The sequence below is a fragment of the Dendropsophus ebraccatus genome, chromosome 3, assembly GCF_027789765.1.
Source record: "Dendropsophus ebraccatus isolate aDenEbr1 chromosome 3, aDenEbr1.pat, whole genome shotgun sequence".
Classification (NCBI taxonomy): Eukaryota; Metazoa; Chordata; class Amphibia; order Anura; family Hylidae; genus Dendropsophus; species Dendropsophus ebraccatus.
Window position 1 is genome coordinate 187,762,275 of NC_091456.1, and position 25,557 is coordinate 187,787,831.

The window sequence follows — 25,557 nt, forward strand, 5'->3', positions numbered from 1 at the left end:
GCAGGGTCAGAATTTGGCGTCAACAACATGAAAGCATGGATCCATCCTGCCTTGTATCAACGGTTCAGGCTGGTGGTGGTGGTGTCATGGTGTGGGGAATATTTTCTTGGCACTCTTTGGGCCCCTTGGTACCAATTAAGCATTGATGCCATGCCACAGCCTACCTGAGTATTGTTGCTGACCATGTCCATCCCTTTATGACCACAATGTACCCAACATCTGATGGCTACTTTCAGCAGGATAATGCGCCATGTCATAAAGCTAGAATCATCTCAGACTGGTTTCTTGAACATGACAATGAGTTCACTGTACTCAAATGGCCTCCACAGTCACCAGATCTCTATCCAATAGAGCATCTTTGGGATGTGGTGGAACGGGAGATTCGCATCATGGATGTGCAGCCGACAAATCTTCGGCAACTGTGTGATGCCATTATGTCAATATGTACCAAAATCTCTGAGGAAGCTTCCAGCACCTTGTTGTATCTATGCCACGAAGAATTGAGGCAGTTCTGAAGGCAAAAAGGGGTCCAACCCGTTACTAGCATGGTGTACCTAATAAAGTGGCCGGTGAGTGTACTAAGAAATGTTGTGTGTTGGGCGGAAGGATTGGAACTTCTCCTTCAATTGGCCTTGTTTCAGTGGAACATAAGTTTCACTCTAGAAAGTGCTTCTAATTATGTTACATGTTGATGTATTTGTTCTATGGAAGTATTGTCACTTATCCATGTCTACTGTTGGAGCTGTTTCCGATGTTTTTTGCCTGACATCAATTTAAATAAAGAATTTTTAAAAAAAGGAAAACTCATCTCAATCTCAGAAATGCTAGGATAAGTTATAATATCACGGAGGTGTAATCACTAGAGATGAGCGAATACGATTCGATCGAGATGGTATTCAATCGAATATTGCGGTATTCAAAAGATTCTAATACAATCGAGTAGTGTGTCGAATACACGGGAAACATTCGAAACATCACAGTTGAAGCTTTTTTTAATCCAATGACAATGCAGGGAGGCAGTGAGGGACCCTAAGAGTACGCACGCAGCGTGAAAACGGCGTCTACCCTCATTGGATGGCTGAACCACATGACCTCTCGACCGCAGATGAGCTTTCAACCTAGCCAGGGAAAGATCTTGCACCAGGGAGAAATAGGTGTTAGTAGCATTTTGGCTAGGCAGGCTTACTACAGAAGTCCTTTTCAGGGCTAAGATACAGCGAAAAAGTCATCTCTGAATCCAAAGCACTTCTCAGTGGTAAGACATAGATGATATAATAGCAGCAGCATCAGCAGGTGTACCCTGTGTGTACAAGTGACTTATAGTGTCCCTGTTTAACACCACTAAGGGCACGTTATACATGTTGTTTCAGTAGCCCAGTAAAAGGCACGTGATACATACTGTTCCAGTAACGTTCGTAAAGTATTAAGCGTCATATGAGCGAATAACATGTCGCTCTGCGGACGCACATTGGAATCATGTATGTACCACTGCGCAAGAAATACAAACGAAATGTGTGAACATTGCCATTAAAGTTCGTAAAGTGTTTGCAAATATTTTTCCTTCCCAACTGCAGAGAGTGGCATTATACTGCGATTTTGGGGTGTTGGGTGCACCCAGGCATGCCCCCCCTAATGTCCCAGTGTCATTCCGGAGGTGTTGGCGTAGTTTAGGGAGGTTTCATGGGGGACTTGGTGACCTCCAAGTGGTCGAATTTTGATTTCCAAGTGCCGCAAATTTTTTTCCCCATAGACTATAATGGGATCGAATATTTGTTCGAAAAGTCGAATCTCGGTGTCTATTCGATTCAAATTCTTGAAAATCGAATATTTCACTACTCGCTCATCTCTAATAATCACACATACACGTCAGTATATTTTCCTGGATGAAAATCTGGATCCTCTAATTTTCATCCACAATCTGCAAAAAATCATCAATTTTACATCCGTATTGTGTTCGGTTTTTTAATCTGTTCTTTGCGGATCTGCAAAAAAAAGGTGTAGTGAAGAAGAAAAAAAGGGGATGGCAAAAAGGATGTCATAAGGGGTGGGAATACTGCTCCATGCACTTGCACAGTATGGGGGCGAGGGGTGGGAATGCTGCTCCATGCACTTGCACAGTATGGGGGCGAGGGGTGGGAATGCTGCTCCATGCACTTGCACAGTATGGGGGCGAGGGGTGGGAATGCTGCTCCATGCACTTGCACAGTATGGGGGCGAGGGGTGGGAATGCTGCTCCATGCACTTGCACAGTATGGGGGCGAGGGGTGGGAATGCTGCTCCATGCACTTGCACAGTATGGGGGCGAGGGGTGGGAATGCTGCTCCATGCACTTGCAAAGTATGGGGGGGGAGGGGTGGGAATGCTGCTCCATGCACTTGCACAGTATGGGGGGGGGAGGATGCTGCTCCATGCACTTGCACAGTATGGGGGCGAGGGGTGGGAATGCTGCTCCATGCACTTGCACAGTATGAGGGCGAGGGGTGGGAATGCTGCTACAGGCACTTGCACAGTATGGGGGCGAGGGGTGGGAATGCTGCTCCATGCACTTGCACAGTATGGGGGCGAGGGGTGGGAATGCTGCTCCATGCACTTGCACAGTATGGGGGCGAGGGGTGGGAATGCTGCTCCATGCACTTGCACAGTATGGGGGCGAGGGGTGGGAATGCTGCTCCATGCACTTGCATAGTATGGGGGGGGGAGGGGTGGGAATGCTGCTCCATGCACTTGCACAGTATGGGGGGGGGAATGCTGCTCCATGCACTTGCACAGTATGGGGGGGAGGGGTGGGAATGCTGGGGGAAGGGGCAGCAATGCTGCTACATGGACTCATCTATCTGTATAATTTTCATTTCTTTTGTCCCACAAACACCTGCGCTCCGGGACAAGTAGTAGGAGCTTCTCCACATCCTTGGTACATGTTTACCTACTGCGGCCGGGAGGAGCTTGGTGATGTCACAAAAAAACGGATCCGTGATATGGATGGTTTTGCGGATTGCAATGTACTCTCCTCAAATGTTGTGCTCCCCATAGACTTCTATTGGGGTGTCTGTGCTGTAATTACGGACCGTATTACAACATGTCCGGGGTTTTGTCACGGATTGCGGATCCGCAAAAAAACTGGATGTATGAAGAGCATCTTTGAAAATAATGGGCTGTAATGGATTCTGTATTTCCTGGTCCAGGAAAATGGATGAAAAATACTGATGTGTGAATTTAGCCAAAGTGAGACTGGACAGATTTCAAAAAATGGGCTCTGGTCCTCAAGGCTCAGGACCAGTCCTGAAAGGGTTAAAGGGGTTATCCAATGTCCTCCCCCTCCTCCCTAATATCCCCCATCCACAGCGCCCCCTCTCTCCTAAACACTTTATAACTCCTACCTGTCTGGCAGCCGGTCAGTAGATCCCAGGAATCCGCCTGCAGAGCTGTACAGGAGCCGTGTGCTCACAGAAGATGCTAGAATGTCTCCTCTCCTGTAAGTGTGATGTCACCAGGAGGGGCGGGGCCTCCACCGGAAGTAGGAAGCAGTGAGCTGCTGCACCACTCACTGTGCAGAGACAGAGGGAAGGAAGATGGAATATCCACAGTAACATGGAGGGGTATACAGGGGGAGAGGACTGGTGTGTGGGGTCTGTATACAGGGGGAGAGGACTGGTGTGTGGGGTCTGTATACAGGGGGAGAGGACTGGTGTGTGGGGTCTGTATACAGGGGGAGAGGACTGGTGTGTGGGGGGTCTGTATACAGGGGGAGAGGACTGGTGTGTGGGGTCTGTATACAGGGGGAGAGGACTGGTGTGTGTGGTCTGTATACAGGGGAGAGGACTGGTGTGGGGGTCTGTATACAGGGGGAGAGGACTGGTGGGGGGGTCTGTATACAGGGGGAGAGGACTGGTGTGTGGGGTCTGTATACAGGGGAGAGGACTGGTGTGTGTGGGGGGTCTGTATACAGGGGAGAGGACTGGTGTGTGGGGTCTGTATACAGGGGAGAGGACTGGTGTGTGTGGGGTCTGTATACAGGGGAGAGGACTGGTGTGTGGGGTCTGTATACAGGGAGAGGACTATGTGTGGGGTCTGTATACAGGGGGAGAGGACTGGTGTGTGGGGTCTGTATACAGGGAGAGGACTATGTGTGGGGTCTGTATACAGGGGGAGAGGACTGGTGTGTGGGGTCTGTATACAGGGGGAGAGGACTGGTGTGTGTGGAGGGGTCTGTATACAGGGGGAGAGGACTGGTGTGTGGGGTCTGTATACAGGGGGAGAGGACTGGTTTGTAGGGTCTGTATACAGGGGAGAGGACTGGTGTGTGGGGGTGTCTGTATACAGGGGGAGAGGACTGGTGTGTGGGGTCTGTATGCAGGGAGAGGACTGGTGTGTGTGGGGTCTGTATACAGGGGGAGAGGACTGGTGTGTGGGGGGTCTGTATACAGGGGGAGAGGACTGGTGTGTGTGGGGGGTCTGTATACAGGGGGAGAGGACTGGTGTGTGGGGGGGGTCTGTATACAGGGGGAGAGGACTGGTGTGTGTGGGGGGGTCTGTATACAGGGGGAGAGGACTGGTGTGTGTGGGGGGTCTGTATACAGGGGGAGAGGACTGGTGTGTGTGGGGGGTCTGTATACAGGGGGAGAGGACTGGTGTGTGTGGGGGGTCTGTATACAGGGGGAGAGGACTGGTGTGTGTGGGGGGTCTGTATACAGGGGGAGAGGACTGGTGTGTGTGGGGGGTCTGTATACAGGGGGAGAGGACTGGTGTGTGTGGGGGGTCTGTATACAGGGGGAGAGGACTGGTGTGTGGGGGGGGTCTGTATACAGGGGGAGAGGACTGGTGTGTGTGGGGGGGTCTGTATACAGGGGGAGAGGACTGGTGTGTGTGGGGGGTCTGTATACAGGGGGAGAGGACTGGTGTGTGTGGGGGGGGTCTGTATACAGGGGGAGAGGACTGGTGTGTGTGGGGGGTCTGTATACAGGGGGAGAGGACTGGTGTGTGTGGGGGGTCTGTATACAGGGGGAGAGGACTGGTGTGTGTGGGGGGTCTGTATACAGGGGGAGAGGACTGGTGTGTGTGGGGGGTCTGTATACAGGGGGAGAGGACTGGTGTGTGTGGGGGGTCTGTATACAGGGGGAGAGGACTGGTGTGTGTGGGGGGTCTGTATACAGGGGGAGAGGACTGGTGTGTATACAGACCCCACACACACCAGTCCTCTCCCCCTGTATACAGACCTCTGTAAGGAAAATTCTTCTCTATCAAGTAGAACCAAACACCGAGGTTATAGCAAGATCCTTTATTCCTACTAGCAGGGAGAGCTGACACACAGACAGCGTCCAGAGTGAGGTCTAAGGAAGACACAATGTGCTTAGCTTTTATAACAACAACAAGGAGCTGATTTTTTACAACATATGGTACAATACAGAGATAGATTTTTGCTTATTCAGGAGTCAAATTAAGCAGACTTCCAATCTTTATTTAGCCAAGAAGACCCCTGGATGACATATTCCTGGACTCTCTAACACACTCCTTAACTGTGTCTTTCTCCCTGGCACATTACTTGTCTTAAACTATACATAAATGTAACAATAATAAATACTAAATCAATTTAACCCTTTATGATATATATTTTAAAAATTTTCCTAACATTCCCCCCTAATTAACATTTTATCATAAGAGTCCACAATTATTTAAGTTTCTTGCTTGTTTAAGGCTTTTGTATGTTCCGTCATGGAGTGGTCATCTCTTCATCATCATCATCATAAGAGTCTTCAATTGTAATTTCTTGTTGGTATAGGGTTTTAGTTATTAAAGTGTCAATCAGTCTCTGCCTTAACCCTCTGATACACGGAATGCAGCAACATCCACACACAGTCAGTACACTGATGATAGGTGCAAAGGAGATTAGGATGGACTTCACTACTTCAATCATCTGCCAAACCATCCTTCAATCCACGATGTGAAGGGACCATAAACTCCAGAATTTTCAGCCAGTTCCTCTGAGAGGGCGGTGAGGCACTCTAGTGTTCTTGTGATACTGCTATTAGGAGAGGTGTTGTTGGAAATAAAAGCACAGCAATAAGTACCAAACATTTTGCATACTCCTTCTTTTCAGCCAGCAGCATATCGAGGGCCATCCTATTTTGCCATGCCATCAGTGATGTTGGACCTAGCTGGTCTGCAATGCCCTTTATTGCATATCTAGTATAATTAGCCAATCTCTACTGATTATAATCCAATCCACATTCTTGTTTATTGTAGACCACCAATGAAGGAAACCTGCTGCCACCTGGTTTCTGGCCTTGAACTCGTTCGGTACATCTGTAGGGACTCCAATCTTGTCTTTATATAGATTCTAGGGTCAAAGGACCCTCCAGGGACTGACCTCTTAGTTATATACCATTTGGTAAAAGAGGTCCTCTCACTTTTCCACTTATAGTCTCCTGCTGAGAACAGATGGAAGGGCATCAGTAGCTGGACCAGAGAACCACTTCACCGCCAGTAGGCCGGAGCTTAGGCCTCAGCTGCTTATCTCCACCCAACCACCAAATATCGGCTCTCATTGCAGTCTGACTTCTGAACCAAGATGCTAAATAATTTTCTGAGTCGAATACAATACTTTTCTGTCAAGTCCCCTACATACCTACCTGACCCTGAACGAGCAAAGCATGTATAGTTACCAGGGTAGGCAGTGACCTGGGGTGGTACGTCTGTTCCCTTCACTGTTGGATACAACAAAGAGAATGTTTTACATTTTCCACTAGAAGGTTCAAAAGAATCCTGATACAATTGAAGGATGCATTGCAGACCAGGGAGCAGAACTCTAGCATAGAATGTTATGTTCACAGGATTATATCTGTAGGTTGTGTAATCAAGCCTGACCTTCTACCTATTACCCGTCTAATATTCCTGGTTATTTTATCATGAATTCTACTTTCCCCAAGAATTTTTCTGTAGGGAACCACTGTCCCCAGCAGTATCATTACTAAAGAGGAGAGTAGGACTACTCCCTTTAGCCTTTAATCCCCCATACCTGTTCTTCCTCCTAGCCACGATTGCCCACATGGTGTCCACACACTACCATACAGGGCCGGCCTTAGGGTAAATAGCGCCCTGTGCGAAACCTTTTTTCGGCGCCCCCCCTTAAGGTAACATAAAGCTCCTTCAGCCTCCCATGCCTACAGACAACACCCGTCACCTGACCTCCCCCCCCCCATACACACAACTGTCACCCCCAGCCTTCCCCCCCACACAACCATCCGCCAGAGAGTTCTGTTACCTGAGCACCAGCGTTGCATGACCTAGACTGCACGTCTCCTTACTGATTGGCTGGATGTGCGGTAGGGCTGGACGATATTGGCTTAAATCAATATCGCGGTTAATTGTACAGGTAGCCGCGGTAATGATAATTGAACAATAATTATGACATGCCCCTTTTTTGCAAGCCACACCCCATGTCAAATAGGAACTCACTGAGCATCAGCACATGGCCATACAATTTAGTCTATAGCCATTATTGTTATTTGTTATTATTAGGGGGTCTCAGCAGAGACCTGGATGAATATATACACAGGTATACAGCTATGTACGCACTACACGACGTGTATACACAGGTATACAGCTATGTACACACTACAGGACGTGTATACACAGGTATACAGCTATGTACACACTACAGGAGTGTATATACAGGTATACAGCTATGTACACACTACAGGAGTGTATATACAGCTATGTACACACTACAGGACATGTATACACAGGTATACAGCTATGTACACACTACAGGACATGTATACACAGGTATACAGCTATGTACACACTACAGGAGGTGTATACACAGGTATACAGCTATGTACACAATACAGGAGGTGTATACACAGGTATACAGCTATGTACACACTACAGGACGTGTATACACAGGTATACAGCTATGTACACACTACAGGAGTGTATATACAGGTATACAGCTATGTACACCACAGGAGGTGTATACACAGGTATACAGATATGCACACACTGCAGGACACAGGTATACAGCTATGTACACACTACAGGACATGTACACTCACCGGCCACTTTATTAGGTACACCTGTCCAACTGCACGTTACCACTTAATTTCTAATCAGCCAATCACATGGCGGCAACTCAGTGCATTTAGGCATGTAGACATGGTCAAGACAATCTCCTGCAGTTCAAACCGAGCATCAGTATGGGGAAGAAAGGTGATGAGTGCCTTTGAACGTGGCATGGTTGTTGGTGCCAGAAGGGCTGGTCTGAGTATTTCAGAAACTGCTGATCTACTGGGATTTTCACGCACAACCATCTCTAGGGTTTACAGAGAATGATCCGAAAAAGAAAAAACATCCAGTGAGCGGCAATTCTGTGGGCGGAAATGCCTTGTTGATGCCAGAGGTCAGAGGAGAATGGGCAGACTGGTTTGAGCTGATAGAAACAGTGACTCAAATAGCCAACGGTTACAACCAAGGTAGGCAGAAGAGCATCTCTGAACGCACAGTACGTCGAACTTTGAGGCAGATGGGCTACATCAGCAGAAGACCACCCGTTAATAGCATGGTGTACCTAATAAAGTGGCCGGTGAGTGTATATACAGGTATACAGCTGCAGCAGTGCTTGCTCACTGCTGTGGTTTGCTGACAAGTGGTTGATAATAAGTGGAGTTGAAAAAGGAGCTAAAAGAAGGAGTTAAAAGTTCTGGTAAGTGCTAAATCTCTTTCTTTTTCACTGTTTTTGTTGCACTGAGGATGACAGCTAGTGAGATGGGAGGTTTCATTCAGTGCGCAGTCTGCCGCATGTACGCACAACTGGAGCAGGAGTTCCAGGGTGAGTACCGCTGTGACAGATGTGAGCATGTTGCCCATCTAGAAGCTCGAGTTAGAGATCTGGAGAAGCATATTGCAACACTGAGGGAACTTGGCCACCTTGAGAGGGAACTTCGGCTCACTGAGCAGGAAGTTAGTGGGGTAGAGATGGAGGGTGGTGACATAGATCAGGAGGCCCAAGTAAGTAGCTTGGTTAATGTAGTTAGAGGGACCAGCAAGGGATACAAGAAAAGGAAGGCCACTTCTCCTACTGTATACCCAAGCAAAATTGCCAAGTTAGGTGATGATGCAAGGGCATCAGTGTCAGAAATGGCAGCTCTAGTGGAACCTGTTCTCCCTGACAGCCGGGGGAACAGTCCAACTAGTAGTGGGCGGGATGGTATTGTAGGTAGGCCTAGACAGTTAGTGGTTGTAGGGGATTCTATAATCAGGAAGACGGATAGAATAATTTGTTGCCAAGACCGCCTCAACCGAATGGTTTGCTGTCTCCCTGGTGCCAGGGTTCGGCATGTGGTGGAAAGGGTGGATAAATGACTTGGGGGGCTGGGGGTGACCCAGCTGTCGTGGTCCATGTGGGAACCAATGACAGGATACAAGGTAGGTGGAGGTCTATTAAAAATAATTTTAGAGAACTAGGGGCTAAGTTGAAGGGAAGGACCTCCAAGGTTGTATTCTCTGGAATACTGCCTGTGCCATGCGCATCGCAGGAAAGACAGCGGGAGCTTAGGGAGTTAAATGCATGGCTCAAGTCGTGGTGTAGAGAAGGGTTTGGGTTTTTAGAGCACTGGGCTGAATTTTCATTGGGGTGCAAACTGTTTTCCGTAGATCATTTGCACCTTAATGGAAGGGGGTCCGCTGTGCTGGGGGAGAGAATCCTAGAAGGGGCTGAGGGGTTTTTAAACTAGGGATGTGGAGGGAGGACGATGTAGTATGTAATATAGTGGTGGATAGGTTAGAGAGGGGACAGAACATTGAGGTGGGAGGAGAAGGGTCTTGTGGGGGGAGGATAAGAGCAGTGGATAGGGAGAAGGGTCCTGTGGGGGGAGGATAAGAGCAGTGGATAGGGAGATCCATCTGTTGCGGATGAGCAGTGAGGATGATTGTAGCCACAGCACAGTAATAAATCCCATTTCTTATAATGAAGCGGTTAAACTCGATGGTAACACAAAGTGTATGGTTACTAATGCCAGAAGTCTAGCCAGCAAGATGGGGGAGCTGGAGGCCTTGGTTCTGGAGGAGTCCATTGATGTGGTTGGTGTGACTGAGAAATGGCTGGACTCCTCACATGACTGGGCTGTCAATATTCAGGGATTTACGTTGTTCAGAAGGGACCGGGTGGGCAGAAGGGGAGGAGGGGTATGTCTGTATGTCAGAAATGATATTAAAGTAAGTGTAAAGATGCAATAGTGGGTGATGACTGTGATGATGTGGAAGCATTGTGGGTAGAACTACAGAAGGAGGTAAAGAGTGAAAAAAATATTCTTGGTGTAATCTATAGACCCCCAACATTACTGAGGAGGTAGATGGCCAGTTGAATAGATAAATAGAGTGGGCTGCCCGGGAGGGGACAGTAGTGGTAATGGGGGACCTCAACTACCCAGATATAGATTGGGGTCACGGTTCAGCTAAAACCAGAAAGGGGAGGGAATTTCTTAACCTCCTGCAGGATAATTTTCTGGGCCAGTTTGTGGAGGAGCCAACTAGAAGTGATGCCTTGTTGGATCTGGTTATTTCTAACAACGCTGAGCTGGTTGGGGATGTCACTGTCCATGAACACCTGGGGAATAGTGACCACAATATAGTGACTTTTAGCTTAAAGTGTAGAAAAGAAAAACATGTTGGGAGGGCAAAAACTCTTAATTTTAAAAGGGCCAATTTTCCTGGGTTTAGGGCTGAACTTCAGAGCATAGACTGGGAGCGGCTGCTGTCACATACTGATACAGCTAATAAATGGGAAATCTTCAAATCCACATTAAATAACTGTACTGCCAAATATATTCCTATGGGTAACAAATATAAACGGTTAAAATCAAATCCCACATGGCGACAACCGAGGTTAGAAGGGCTATAAATGAGAAAAAATAATCAAATAATCAAAAAATACAAATCAGAGGGGTCAGCTGTAGCCTTTAAACATTACAAAGAAGTCAACAAAACCTGTAAAAATGTAATAAAAGCAGCAAAAATTCTCAATGAAAGGCAGGTAGCCATAGATAGCAAAAGAAACCCCAAAAAATTCTTCAAATATATTAATGCAAAAAAACCAAGGACAGAGCATGTAGGACCCCTAAATAATGGCGACGGGGAATTAATAACTAGGGATCAGGAGAAAGCTGAGTTAGTTAATGGCTTCTTCAGTTCTGTATATACAAAAGAGGATGGAGCTGTGGTGGGTGGGGCCAGTACTGAGGTGGGTGGGGCCAGTGCTGCTAACACATGTAGTGTACTGAACTGGTTTACTATAGATATGGTCCAAGATAAATTAAATAAACTCAATGTAACCAAAGCTATAGGGCCTGATGGATTACACCCCAGAGTTATTAGGGAACTCAGTTCTGTAATTTCTCTACCCTTGTATGAAATATTCCGTGATTCTTTGCTTACTGGTATTGTGCCGAGGGACTGGCGTAAGGCAAATGTAATGCCGATTTTGAAAAAGGGCTCTCGAACTTCCCCAGGTAACTATAGACCCGAAAGCTTAACGTCCATTGTAGGGAAACTATGTGAGGGGCTTATAAGGGACTACATCCAGGAATATGTAGTGGCTAATAGTATTATAAGTGATAACCAGCATGGTTTTACTAAGGACAGAAGCTGTCAAACCAACCTAATATGTTTCTATGAAGAGGTAAGTAGAAGCCTGGACGGCGGCGCGGCTGTGGATATCGTGTACCTGGATTTTGCTAAAGCGTTTGACACAGTTCCTCATGGATGTCTGACGGGTAAGTTAAAGTCTATCGGTTTGGAAAGTTTAATGTGTAACTGGATTGAAAACTGGCTTAATAATCGTACCCAGAGAGTGGTGGTCAATGATTCCTACTCCGAATGGTCCCTGGTAATAAGTGGTGTACCCCAGGGGTCAGTACTGGGCCCTCTTCTGTTTAACTTGTTTATTAATGATATTGAGAATGGAATTAACAGCAATGTTTCTATCTTTGCAGATGACACCAAGCTTTGTAGTACAGTACAGTCTATGGAGGATGTGCAGATGTTACAGGAGGACTTAGACACAGAGTGTTTGGGCGGCCACTTGGCAAATGAGGTTCAATGTGGATAAATGTAAAGTTATGCACCTGGGTACTAATAACCCACATGCATCATATGTCCTGGGGGGAGTTATGGTGCGTTTACACACAGAGATTTATCTGACAGATTTTTGAAGCCAAAGCCAGAAAGACTATAAACAGGGTGCAGGTCATAAAGGAAAGACTGAGATTCCCTGTCTTTTCAAGTCCATTCCTGACTTTGGCTTCCAAAATTGGTCAGATAAATCTGCCTGTGTAAACGCACCATTAATAAACTACAGAACAGAACAGCACACAATGTCAGTCAGCTGCTTCTAAGGCCAGCAGGATATTGTCATACATTAAAACAGGTCTGGACTCTCGGGACAGGGATATAATATTACCGCTTTATAAAGCTTTGGTGCGGCCTCATCTGGAGTATACTGTCCAGTTTTGGAACCTAATTCATAAAAAGGATGTTCTAGAGCTGGAGAGGGTACAAAGACGGGCAACTAAACTAATAAGGGGAATGGAGCATTTTATTTAATTCTTTTAATCTCTCCTCATAACTATGTTTAGTCTGGAGAAGAGACGTTTAAGGGAAGATATGATTAATTTATTTAAATATATAAATGGCCCCTACAAGAAATATGGGGAAAAGATGTTTCAGGTAAAACCCCCTCAAAGGACAAGGGGGCACTGCCTCCGCCTGGAGAGACAAGGGGGCGCTGTCTCCGCCTGGAGAAAAAAAGGTTCAACCTCCGGAGGCGACAAGTCTTCTTTACCATGAGAACTGTGAATCTGTGGAACAGTCACCACAGGATCTGGTCACAGCAAAAAAACAGTAGAGGGCTTCAAAACAGGGCTAGACAAGTTCTTAGACCAAAATAATATAAATGCATATGTATAGAACCTATCACCCCTTCCCTGTATCCATCCCCTCCTTGGTTGAACTTGATGGAAATGTATATTTTTTCAACCATATTAACTATGTAACTATGCATAACAAGTCAGGGCAGCACCTTGGCCTTTACCCACCCTGCTACATGCTAAATTACCAGAACTCCCCCCAGAAATTAAGAGAAGTGTTATCTTTAAAGACACCATTGCCACATGGAAGGCGATACGAAAATTATATGGTTTACCCTTTTGCCTATCAAAAAGATTTCCTTTGTGGCATTCACCACTTTACCCACCTGACTCAGACAAATTGGAGTACGCGGAGTGGCAGAGTGCACATGTTTCTTCTGTTGGGGATCTGCTGGATACTAATTCCAACACTTTCTTATCATGGGATATCGTCAGAACACGATTTAAATTGTCTTCATTTAATTTACCTCAATACGATTCTATAATTGAATTTCTTGCTTCCAGAGTGCGGGACATAGCAGAAGCAGAAAGTGATATAGAATTTGATAATCTATTCCCAACACCACCGGTACATAATTCTTTATCACATACATATGGAGAACTTAGATCACGCTCTCAAAAGAATTTATCTAGACAATTTTTTTTTATTTTTTTTTTAAATGGTCCTCCGTAATTTTTTCAGAGGATCTGACCCAACAAATATTGAGAGGATCTCAACTAGTGCATTCTGCCACTCCCAATGTGGTTTTATGTGAAATACATTTCCGCTTTATACACAAGGCTATATATGCCTTTAATATTCCTTTTTCCAACTCCCACACTTCTCACATAAACAGTTGCCCGAAATGTTCACTTCCTAAAGCAGATTTGTCTCATTGTGCCTGGGCCTGCATGCGAGTGCAGGAATATTGGGACTCTGTGCGGCTCTATCTTTTGTCCACTTGGGGCCATGCCATACCACTTCTCCCTCTTAGTTATCTTTTTCATTTTATTGATATAGACTCTACTACTCCCTCTCCTAAATTACTTACTTCTAAAGGAATTCATTTAACTCTATTAGTTTCCCTGAAATGTTTATTAAGACACTGGATACTGGATACTCTACCAGACATTTCTGAGGTAATCTCCGCTCTGAAGGAGATCTTTCATTGGGAACTTTTGGATGTATTGCGCACCAAAAAAAAAATCAACAAAAACATTTATGTCCAAATGGACACAATTTCTAATTCATAATTTTACTATAGAGGAGAGAGACTCTGTCATTAATCAATTTAAGGACACTGATTGGTATTGCATGGCCACCCAAAAGGGAACTCTGGGAACACTCCAAATATCTTAAGCTTTTCCCTTTCTCTGTTAAAGACAATTCTCTCCATTCTATTGGTAGCATATTTGAATATCTGACATCTATACCATGTTTTAAGGTGATATTATAGGTTACTGTTTTTCTACCTATGTTTTTTAGTAATACTACGTTGTATTGTATATGATATGTCTTTTAAGGTTATTACAAAGGCTCATAGTATCTGGATGATATTGTAAACATACAATCCTTTGTTGCCTGTGAGCGACTTTCTTTTTGAATATGTAATGAATTTTCAATGTATGTTCAAATATTACATAAGCCACTAATAAAATATTGTTAAAAAAAAAAAAAAAAGTCTTTACGAGAGAAACTGTCATGGGCAGAAGAGTGGAATGTGTATTCTCGCGAGGTGGGATTGGAAAGATGCCATGGGTCATATAGGGAAAGGGATTCGATGAGATGTAACAGATCCCTAGTAGAGGGGGAGATGGTCAGTGGGTCCGATGTTTTGTCCAGAGACGGGTTAAGGATCGTGTTAAAGTCACCCCGAAGTATGAAATTTGTGTATGAACCCTGGAGCAGAAAAGAATGCAATTTGGAAAAGAAAGCAGTATTGGGTTTATTGGGAGTGTAGATGTTCAATAGTGTGTATTGTGTACCATTCAGTCTGACCCCCAGCAGCAGGTATCTACCCCCCTCATCTGCAACCTCCCTTTCCACCTCCACCTGTAGGCCCCTTCGAAAAAGTATCGCCACTCCTCTTGACAGGAGTCCAACCAGGCCGCTCTCAGGGCAGACAGAGAATTGTTTTTCCAGTGGGTTTCCTGAAGGAATATAATATCCGATCTCATGCGTTTTAGGTGTGTTAGTACCTTTTTACGCTTAATGGGCGTATTAAGACCCGCCACATTCCAGCTAAGTAGTCGCAAAGAGGAAGGGGTAGTATATGTATCTGTCACCGGATGGTCAGGGGGAATCATGTGCGTGTCTGTTGTATGTGAGTGAGCATGTCAGTAAACATACAGTTGTGCGTCCCCCGTCATCCCAGCGAGCAACGAGAGACCGCAGATCATATGGGGTGAAGCCGGAGGTTCCACGCAAGATTACGGAGGTGTCACCATAGCATCTAAGAAAATAAAGAAAGGTTAGCTTCAGTAGGGAACAATAACAAAAAAACAACTGAAATAAACTGAGTAATGGCAGTACTAGTTGAAACCAAAGAACCTGCACTGCAACACAGGAATTATAGTATGTCATGTGAGAAGACCAGAGCTAGTGCCTGCATGTCCCTGTGATGGAATCATCCTGGGTGGTCATCTTGTCCAATGCGGAAGTGACAACGTGCTGTGACGGGGTCGTCAAAGAGGAGTTGCCTTCCCTTGGATTGAACCCGCAGCTTTGCCGGATATAGAAGTTGGAAGCGTATGTCGTGGTCATGCAGGTAGCGGCATATGGGGGTAAAGTTCTTGCGTTTTTGTGAGACCCTGACCGAGAAATCCTGGAAGATTATAACCGAGAAGTCTTGGATCCTGAGAGCCCTTTTGTTAGTAGCTGGTGAAGAGCTGGGCCGACATAGGACTCAGGAATGCCCACGAACTGGAGGTTGTTTCGTCTCTCACAATTTTCCAAATCTTAGAGTTTGTCATTAAGCGTGGCCTCCGCTTCTCGATGTCAGGCTTTCGCTTGTTCCAGGACAGATGTGGAGATTTCGCATGACGTTACTCTTCCCTCCAAGTCAGATATTTTTGGGGTATTTTCTGTAATTTGGGTTAAAGCTGATGTTATGGTAGCATGTATAGTGTCCAATCGCTTGTCAAACATAGGCATCAGTATGCGAGAGACCTCTAGGGCTACCGAGGTAGTGCTGATTTGGGTGATGCTCAGGTGCGTCAACTACACTGTAGGCCGGTGACATAATGGGAGGGGTGATGTCATCCCTGTCAGGGGAGGGGGGGTCAAAAATGTCATTTGAGGATTGCTGCGAAACATTTGTTGAGGTTTTGGAGGTCATCTTGTTTTTTGTGCTTTTTTGTCTGTTGCTTAGATGCCATTGTGGTGGGTTGGTGATGGTTAGGGGAGTATTGTAATTGAGATTGGAGTCTGCGGTTTGTTCTGTCCGAGGGAGTTTTAGAGAGAAATTTGTCCATGGCCCCTCTCGGGGTATGCAAGTACTACGTAGGTGTACAGGAAATGCCAAGGCACCATTCAGCAGAGGTTCACATGGGGGTAGGGGGCATTAAGGTTCCAGCCCCATCGCGGCCCCATCCACCGCCCCAGAGCCTATTTGGTTTTTTGAAAGGTAAGGAAGCACTTAGCATGAGCTGCAACTGTGCCAGCCCCCTAATGTAGTTTTGAGCCCAGCCAGCGGATGAGGGCAATGCGTAGGACAGCGTTCAGAAACAGCATGAGTCACAACAGAGGAGTATGTATCATGGGCAGTGCAGGGATTGCACTGGTGGGTAGATGCGTGTCGCTGGTAATGCAGAAACTATGTAGAACACAGTACATGAGTATATATCACTTGTTATGTAGAGACTGCACAGGACACCATGGATGAGTGTATATCACTGGTAATGTAGAGTCTGCACAGAACACGATAGATGAGTAGATATCACTGGTAATGCAGAGTTTGCACAGAACACTATAGATCATACCTCACAACTTTTGCAAAGAGAGACATGTGCGCTGCGGTCCCCATAGCCACGCCCCCATAGCGACACTCCATAGCCACACCCCCATAGCGACCCTCCATAGCCACTCCCCTACAGTCACCACATGCTGCTGACTGAATAGTGCCTCATACAGTATCCAATCCCCCCCAAAATGCCCTATATAGTATCCAATCCCCCATTATAGTGCCCCACATAGTAGCCAATGCCCCCATATAGGGCCCCACATAGTAGCCAATCCCTCATATAGTGCCACATATTATCCAATGCCCCCATATAGTGCCCCACTTAGTAGCCAATCGCCATATAGTGCCCCACATAGTAGCCAATCCCCCCATATAGTGCCCACATAGTAGCCAATGCCCCCATATAGTGCCCCACATAGTAGCCAATGCCCCCATATAGTGCCCCACATAGTAGCCAATCCCTCATATAGTGCCCAAATATTATCCAATGCCCCCATATAGTGCCCCACATAGTAGCCAATCCCCCATATAGCACCCCACATAGTAGCCAATCCCCCATTAGTGTGACCCCACTAGAAAAACAATAAACCAGTAACTCACCTGTCCGCCGGTCCCAGCAGCTCCTCTCCCGGCAGAGCGCGCACTCCTGTCATCCTCCGGGGCGGGCAGCGGGGTACAGAGACACTGACTGTGCCGGAAGTGACCTGCAGCCTCTATATGAATTACTTCCGGTACAGTCAGTGTCTCTGTACCCCGCTGCCCGCCCTGGAGGATGACAGGAGTGCGCGCTCTGCCGGGAGAGGAGCTGCTGGGACCGGCGGACAGGTGAGTTACTGGTTTATTGTTTTTCTGGTCGGGCCACATATAATGCGGGACACTGGGTGCCGTTCCGGGACCGCGGGACAGCACCCCGAAAACGGCACTGTCCCGCGGAATCCGGGACGGTTGGGAGGTATGTTATAGATGGGTATATATCACTGGTAATGCAGAGTTTTCACAGAACACTATAGATGGGTATATATCACTGGTATTGCTGAGTTTGCACAGAACACGATAAATGAGTATATATCACTGGTAATGCAGAATCTGCACAGGTTGTTGTAAGCAGCAATCGAGTGGGTATTTTCATCTGATGAGGATCACACACAGCTTGGCATCCCAGCAGGGGAACACATCTCTATGATTGTGGGATATGTATTTTGCCTAATGTATTGTGGCTGGCACTTTAGCAATGTCCAGGATATCTGGGCTGAAGAGGGTGTAATCCAGTGCACACACCAGCCACAAATCTGGTCCGGTACTAGGGTTCCCAGCAGGTTATCACGGAAAATCAGTGAGTGTTGTATGGACGTGTCCCTCAGAGGGAGACACTGCGGTGTGATGCTAAACTCCGCTACCACGTGTGAGACAAAATGGCGGCAAGGTAGTGGTGATGTAGTGTCTCTTGTGGGGGCTATGGCAGGCTGTGGCAGTGGGTATGGGCCACGCTGATAGTAAACCCGGGGGAGGGCAGCAGCTGCAGTATTGTGGTGCGCTCCACCGTCTTGATTCGGGGGATCTCAGAGAGCACACGGGTCATCGGGATTCCTCTGCGGTGAGCCCGATTGCAGCCATGCTGGGAGGCAAGATGGCGCTGCTCCTTTCCCTGGCGCCTAGCGCGTTCCTCCTGAAGCGGCCCCGTTGTGACCCGGGCCGGGCCGGGTCGGATCCGGTGGTGAGGTGTCACAGGCTGCACGTCCTCCCTAGGTGCTTGGGCTGGGAATCGGGTGTATTCCCTCGGGTAGTTGGGTTTTTGAGGAACGGGCTGCCGAAGCTCTGCTAAAATGCGGCCACTCTGGGAGTCCCGCCCACCGGAACTATAGAGGCTTTTATATCAGGTGCCAAGATTTTAGCTACCTCAATGGCTAGAGCTTTACAAGATATTTGTAAACCTGGGATGAGGGAGTCTATGGCAGCTTCCTCCATATTAGTAGCCTGCTGTGTGTGAGGCGCCTCATGAGTAACTGCTGCAGCTTTCTGTGTCAGTGCCATTTTGTGCTTCCCCATATCGCGCTGTTGGAGATGAGGAAGAGAAGATGCAGACCCCCCGCTGCCCTGACTAGGTTTCTCCATCTCACCAGGAGATACAGGAGATGGAGAGGTATAACGGCAATGCCAAATGTGACTGGTAACTGAGCGGGGAGCTGGTGAAAACATGGGTGCCTCTGGAGCTGTTCTGTATACGCTGCCACTACATGCGCACCGGAACCAGAAGTCATTTAATTACAACACAAATTTTGTCTACTATGTACACATACAGCTCAGCTACATGTACATTACACATATACAGCTCAGCTACATGTACATTACACATATACAGCTCAGCTACATGTACATTACACACATACAGCTCAGCTACATGTACATTACACACATACAGCTCAGCTACATGTACATTACACACATACAGCTCAGCTACATGTACATTACACATACACAGCTCAGCTACATGTACATTACACATATACAGCTCAGCTACATGTACATTACACACATACAGCTCAGCTACATGTACATTACACACATACAGCTCTACTGTGTACACATACAGCTCAGCTACATGTACATTACACATACAGCTCAGCTACATGTACATTACACATATACAGCTCAGCTACATGTACATTACACATATATACAGCTCAGCTACATGTACATTACACACACATATACAGCTCAGCTACATGTACATTACACACATATACAGCTCAGCTACATGTACATTACACATATACAGCTCAGCTACATGTACATTACACATATACAGCTCAGCTACATGTACATTACACACATACAGCTCAGCTACATGTACATTACACACATACAGCTCAGCTACATGTACATTACACACATACAGCTCAGCTACATGTACATTACACACATACAGCTCTGCTACATGTACATTACACACATACAGCTCTGCTACATGTACATTACACACATACAGCTCTGCTACATGTACATTACACACATACAGCTCAGCTACATGTACATTACACATATACAGCTCAGCTACATGTACATTACACATATACAGCTCAGCTACATGTACATTACACACATACAGCTCTGCTACATGTACATTACACACATACAGCTCTGCTACATGTACATTACACACATACAGCTCAGCTACATGTACATTACACATATACAGCTCAGCTACATGTACATTACACACATACAGCTCAGCTACATGTACATTACACACATACAGCTCTAGGCTAGGTTCACACTATGTAACTGCGGCTGTATTTTTTATGCGGCTGTAAATGTGCGGATGAAACTCCGGCCGTGGGAAAAAATAGACATGCGGCTGAAAAGATACGGTCATTTACTTGGAAATCTGGTTCAACTAAAAATAACAAATAAAATCTTTAGAAAGTGATGCAAACACCTCTGGATGCATCTGGGAAAGCAGGGAACACAGTTTACATGAATTGCTATTACCGGGGTTTGCGATCCTCTGCACTATAGCCGATGTCTCTCATGGTTAATCTATTAAAATAATAAAACACATTTTCGTTGTAATAAAGTACCTTTCGTTGTTCAATAATTTAATTCTAACGAATCCATCATTGTGCAATTAAATATACTGTTAAAATAAATAAATATATATAAATAAATGTATATTTATATATATATTTATTTTTTGACAGTATATTTAATTGCACAATAATGGATTCGTTAGAATTAAATTATTGAACAACGAAACTGAATTTATTTCATCGAAAATGTGTTTTATTAATTAAATATTAATTAGTACAGGAAGCTCCATAAGCCGTTAATTCATATTCCCGGTAATAGAGCATTCTGTACTAATCATCACTTTACTTTAATGAAAACATCAAATGTTTCTTCTAATTATGTTATCACAATAGCATTATTAGAAGAAACATTTAGAATTATATGTGCGCTCAGCTGATTGGCTGATCAGCTGAGCGCACATATAATTAGCGGGTCCGCAGCACAGTGACTTCATTGTGCTGCGGACCAGCGAAGAGGCAACATCGGGGTGAGTATAGAGCTCTCCCCACCCCCTCCCCAGCACTGCACCCCTCCCAGCAAGGAAGCGGGGGTCAGTTAACCCCTTCCTTGCTGGGATGGGTGCAGTCTGACATCAGTCTCGCCCCCAAGGGGTTAAGGGGGATGCAATACATCCTCCCTTAACCCCTTGGGGGCCAGACTGTAAGCAGCGATCTGTAAAGATTTTGCATACTGTAAGGAGCACAACACCGCTCACAATGATGGGTGTTGTGCTCCTGTTTGTGTGTTTTTTGTGTGTTTCTCCCTTTTTGTTTTTCAGATATCGGTATCCTGGGGATTACGTCGGATTCCGTGGACTACGTCGATGACCAGCGGTTTTTTATTTTTTTATCTTAATAAAATGGTCAATGAGGGGTGTGGGGGTGTTTTTATTTGAATAAAAAAATTTTTTAACTTGTGTCTTGTCTTTATTTCTTTACTTTATAGACTTAGTAGTGGAAGCCGTCTAATAGACGGAATCCATTACTAAGTTGGGGCCTAGTGTTAGCCGGTATAAAATGGCTAACACTAACCCCCCATTATTACCCCAGTACCCAATGCCACCAGGGGTACTAGGAAGAGCCGGGTGCCAGTGGTCCCGGAGCGTCAAAATTGGCGCTCCTGGACCGGGCGGCAGCAGGCTGGTAAGATTTAGGCTGGGGAGGGCCTAAACCAATGGCTCTTCCCACCCTGGTGTTACCAGGCTGCTGTCGCTTGGTTTTTAACCCGGCTGGTTATAAAAATAGGGGGGACCCTATGCATTTTTTAAAATTATTTATTTATTTTAAAAAAACCCGCATAGGGTCCCCCCTATTTTTATAACCAGCCTGGACCCGGCTCTTCCCAGTACCCCTGGTAGCATTGGGTACTGGGGTAATAATAGGGGGTTAGTGTTAGCCATTTTATACCGGCTAACACTAGGCCCCAACTTAGTAATGGATTCTGTCTATTAGACGGCTTCCACTACTAAGTCTATAAAGTAAAGAAATAAAGACAAGACACAAGTTAAAAAAAATTTTTATTCAAATAAAAACACCCCCACACCCCTCATTGACCATTTTATTAAAAAAAAAAAAAACGCTGGTCATCGACGTAGTCCATGGAATCCGACGTAATCCCCAGGATACCGATATCTGAAAAACAAAAAGGGAGAAACACACAAAAAACACACAAACAGGAGCACAACACCCATCATTGTGAGCGGTGTTGTGCTCCTTACAGTATGCAGCATCTTTACAGATCGCTGCTTACCGTCTGGCCCCCAAGGGGTTAAGGGAGGATGCATTGCATTTTCCTTAACCCCTTGGGGGCCAGACTGATGTCAGACTGCACCCATCCCAGCAAGGAAGGGGTTAACTGACCCCCCCCCCTTCCTTGCTGGGAGGAATGCAGTGCTGGGGAGGGGGTGGGGAGAGCTCTATACTCACCATCCGATGTCCCGATGTGTCCTCTTCGCTGGTCCGCAGCACAATGAAGTCACTGTACTGCGGACCGGCTCATTATATGTGCGCTCAGCCGAACAGCCAATCAGCTGAGCGCACATATAATTCTAAATGTTTCTTCTAATAATGCTATTGTCATAACATAATTAGAAGAAACATTTGATTTTTTCATTAAAGTAAAGTGATGATTAGTACAGAAAGCTCTATTGCCGGGAATATGAATTAACGGCTTATGGAGCTTCCTGTACTAATTAATATTTAATTAATAAAACACATTTTCGTTGTAATAAAGTCCCTTTCGTTGTTCAATAATTTAATTCTAACGAATCCATCATTGTGCAATTAAATATACTGTCAAAAAATAAATATATATATAAATATACATTTATTTATATATTTATTTTAACAGTATATTTAATTGCACAATGATGGATTCGTTAGAATTAAATTATTGAACAACGAAAGGGACTTTATTACAACGAAAATGTGTTTTATTATTTTAATATATTAACTATTAGAGGCATCGGCATTCGGCATCATTGCCGGTTATTTTTGAAGTACTCCGTACGGACGGCCTGTTAATCCTCGGCCGCATGTCCAGCCGCAAACAATGGTCTTGTTCATTTTTTACGGGTCCGTTTACGATCGGGCCGTAGATTCATACATAGTGTGCACTGTGCAGCCGTATATCCTATACTTTCCAGCGTACGCATGAACCACCAAAAATACCGCCGCACAATTACAGCCGCAAATACAGCCGCACACTTACATAGTCTGAACCTGGCCCTACTGTGTACACATACAGCTCAGCTACATGTACATTACACACATACACAGGTCAGCTACATGTACATTACACACATACAGCTCAGCTACATGTACATTACACACATACAGCTCTACTGTGTACACATACAGCTCAGCTACATGTACATTACACATATACAGCTCAGCTACATGTACATTACACACATACAGCTCAGCTACATGTACATTACACATATACAGCTCAGCTACATGTACATTACACATATACAGCTCAGCTACATGTACATTACACATATATACAGCTCTGCTGCAGGCATATATAACACACACACACACACAGCTCTGCTCCACACACATCACACACACACACAGCTCTGCTGCACACACATCACTTCAGCTCATCCAGCACCGCAGAGTCCTGCATACACTGAGCAGCAGCCCCTGATCATGTGACTCCTCCTCCATGTGACTGATCACATGACTGTGACATCATGGCAGGTCCTGGAAGCACACGGCTCCTGTACAGCTCTGCAGGCGGCTTCCTGACTTATCAGCTGCTGCTGGACTGTCCCGCCCGCTCCCTGCCCACAGTATGTACTAATGCTGGGTCACTGCTCACCTCTCTGCCCCGCCCCTTGCCTCCTGAGCACCAATCACTGGAGAGGAGGAGGGGCCAGACACAAGGTACAGATGGAAATCCTTCCTGCCCCTCCCCCTCCTCCTGCTAGTGTGCTCTGCTGCTGCTGCTGCCTCCTGGGATCTGCCCACTGGCTGCCAGACAGGTAGGAGATTTACAGTGTTCAGGGGAGAGGGGGCATCCAGCTGTGCTAAGGGGGAGGGGGGCAGTATGGGGGGATAGTAAGGAGGAGGGGGGCAGTATGGATGGGGGGATAGTAAGGAGGAGGGGGGCAGTATGGATGGGGGGATAGTAAGGAGGAGGTGGGCAGTATGGATGGGGGGATAGTAAGGAGGAGGGGGGCAGTATGGATGGGGGGATAGTAAGGAGGAGGGGGGCAGTATGGATGGGGGGATAGTAAGGAGGAGGGGGGCAGTATGGGGGGATAGTAAGGAGGAGGGGGGCAGTATGGATGGGGGGATAGTAAGGAGGAGGGGGGCAGTATGGGGGGATAGTAAGGAGGAGGGGGGCAGTATGGATGGGGGGATAGTAAGGAAGAGGGGGGGCAGTATGGATGGGGGGATAGTAAGGAGGAGGGGGCAGTATGGATGGGGGGATAGTAAGGAGGAGGGGGCAGTATGGATGGGGGGATAGTAAGGAGGAGGGGGGGCAGTATGGGGGGATAGTAAGGAGGAGGGGGGCAGTATGGATGGGGGGATAGTAAGGAAGAGGGGGGCAGTATGGATGGGGGGATAGTAAGGAGGAGGGGGCAGTATGGATGGGGGGATAGTAAGGAGGAGGGGGGCAGTATGGATGGGGGGATAGTAAGGAGGAGGGGGGCAGTATGGAGGGGGGGATAGTAAGGAGGAGGGGGGCAGTATGGAGGAGGGGGGATAGTAAGGAGGAGGGGGGCAGTATGGATTTTCATTTTTGCGTTTTCCTTTCCCTCCTCCCCTTCTAAGAGCTCTAGCACTCTCAGTTTTCTATCTACAGGCCATGTAAGTGCTTATTTGTTACAGGAATAGTTGTACTGTGTAATGGCGTCTTTCATTCTACCATAACATGTATGATGGAATCCCAAATATATTATTTATAAAGATATAAATAGGTGAAATCGTAAAAAAGAATGCAATATGGTAACGTTTGGGGGGTTCCCGTGTTTACGTAATGCACTATATGGTAACAGCGACATGATACTATTACTCTATAGGTCAGTCCGAACACAACCATATGCAGGTTACACAGATTCTCTAATGTTATATATTTTTTTTAAATGAAATCCTTTTTTTTGGCAATTAATTATAAATAAAATGGGACTATTGTGACGCTTATAACGGTTTTATTTTTTCACCTACGGGGCTGTATGGGGCGTCATTTTTTCCGCCATGATCTCTAGTTTTTATTAATACCATATTTGTGAAGATCGGACGTTTTGATCACTTTTTATTAATTTTTTTATATATATAATGTAACATAAAATCGGTAATCCGCGCACTTTTTTCCCTCTTTTCGTGTACGCCGTTTAGCGTTCGCAATGACGCTTGTTATATTTTAATAGATCGGACAATTACGCACGCTACGGTATATTATATGTTTATCTATTTATTTATTTTTATATGTTTTATTTATATAATGGGAAAGGGGGGTGATTTAGACTTTTATTGGGGGAGGGGTTTTGGGGTAGTGTAATAGTGTTTTGAACTTTTTTTTTTTTACACATTTGAAGTCCCTTTGGGGGACTTGTACATACATTAGTCTGATTTCTACACTGATGAATGCTATGCCATAGGCATAGCATTGATCAGTGT

The 25,557-nt window shown here is 45.9% G+C and overlaps 3 protein-coding genes across 4 annotated transcripts in view; 1 reads left to right on the forward strand and 2 right to left on the reverse strand.

Moving 5' to 3' along the window:
- The window catches only part of LOC138787577 (zinc finger protein 271-like), a 40,397-nt gene extending 21,493 nt beyond the window's left edge, over positions 1-18,904 (reverse strand). The window contains exons 1-3 of the mRNA XM_069964923.1: positions 18,710-18,904; positions 15,597-15,721; positions 15,247-15,349 (exon numbers count right to left, since the gene is read on the reverse strand). Of these exons, the coding sequence (XP_069821024.1) occupies positions 15,247-15,349; positions 15,597-15,721; positions 18,710-18,904 (423 nt within the window). The remainder of the gene's footprint in view (positions 1-15,246; positions 15,350-15,596; positions 15,722-18,709) is intronic.
- The window catches only part of LOC138786591 (oocyte zinc finger protein XlCOF7.1-like), a 496,490-nt gene that overhangs the window by 365,420 nt on the left and 105,513 nt on the right, over positions 1-25,557 (reverse strand). The gene's annotated exons all lie outside the window — the stretch shown is intronic.
- LOC138786766 (gastrula zinc finger protein XlCGF26.1-like) overlaps positions 1-25,557 on the forward strand; it is a 223,792-nt gene that overhangs the window by 121,973 nt on the left and 76,262 nt on the right. The window lies entirely within an intron of this gene.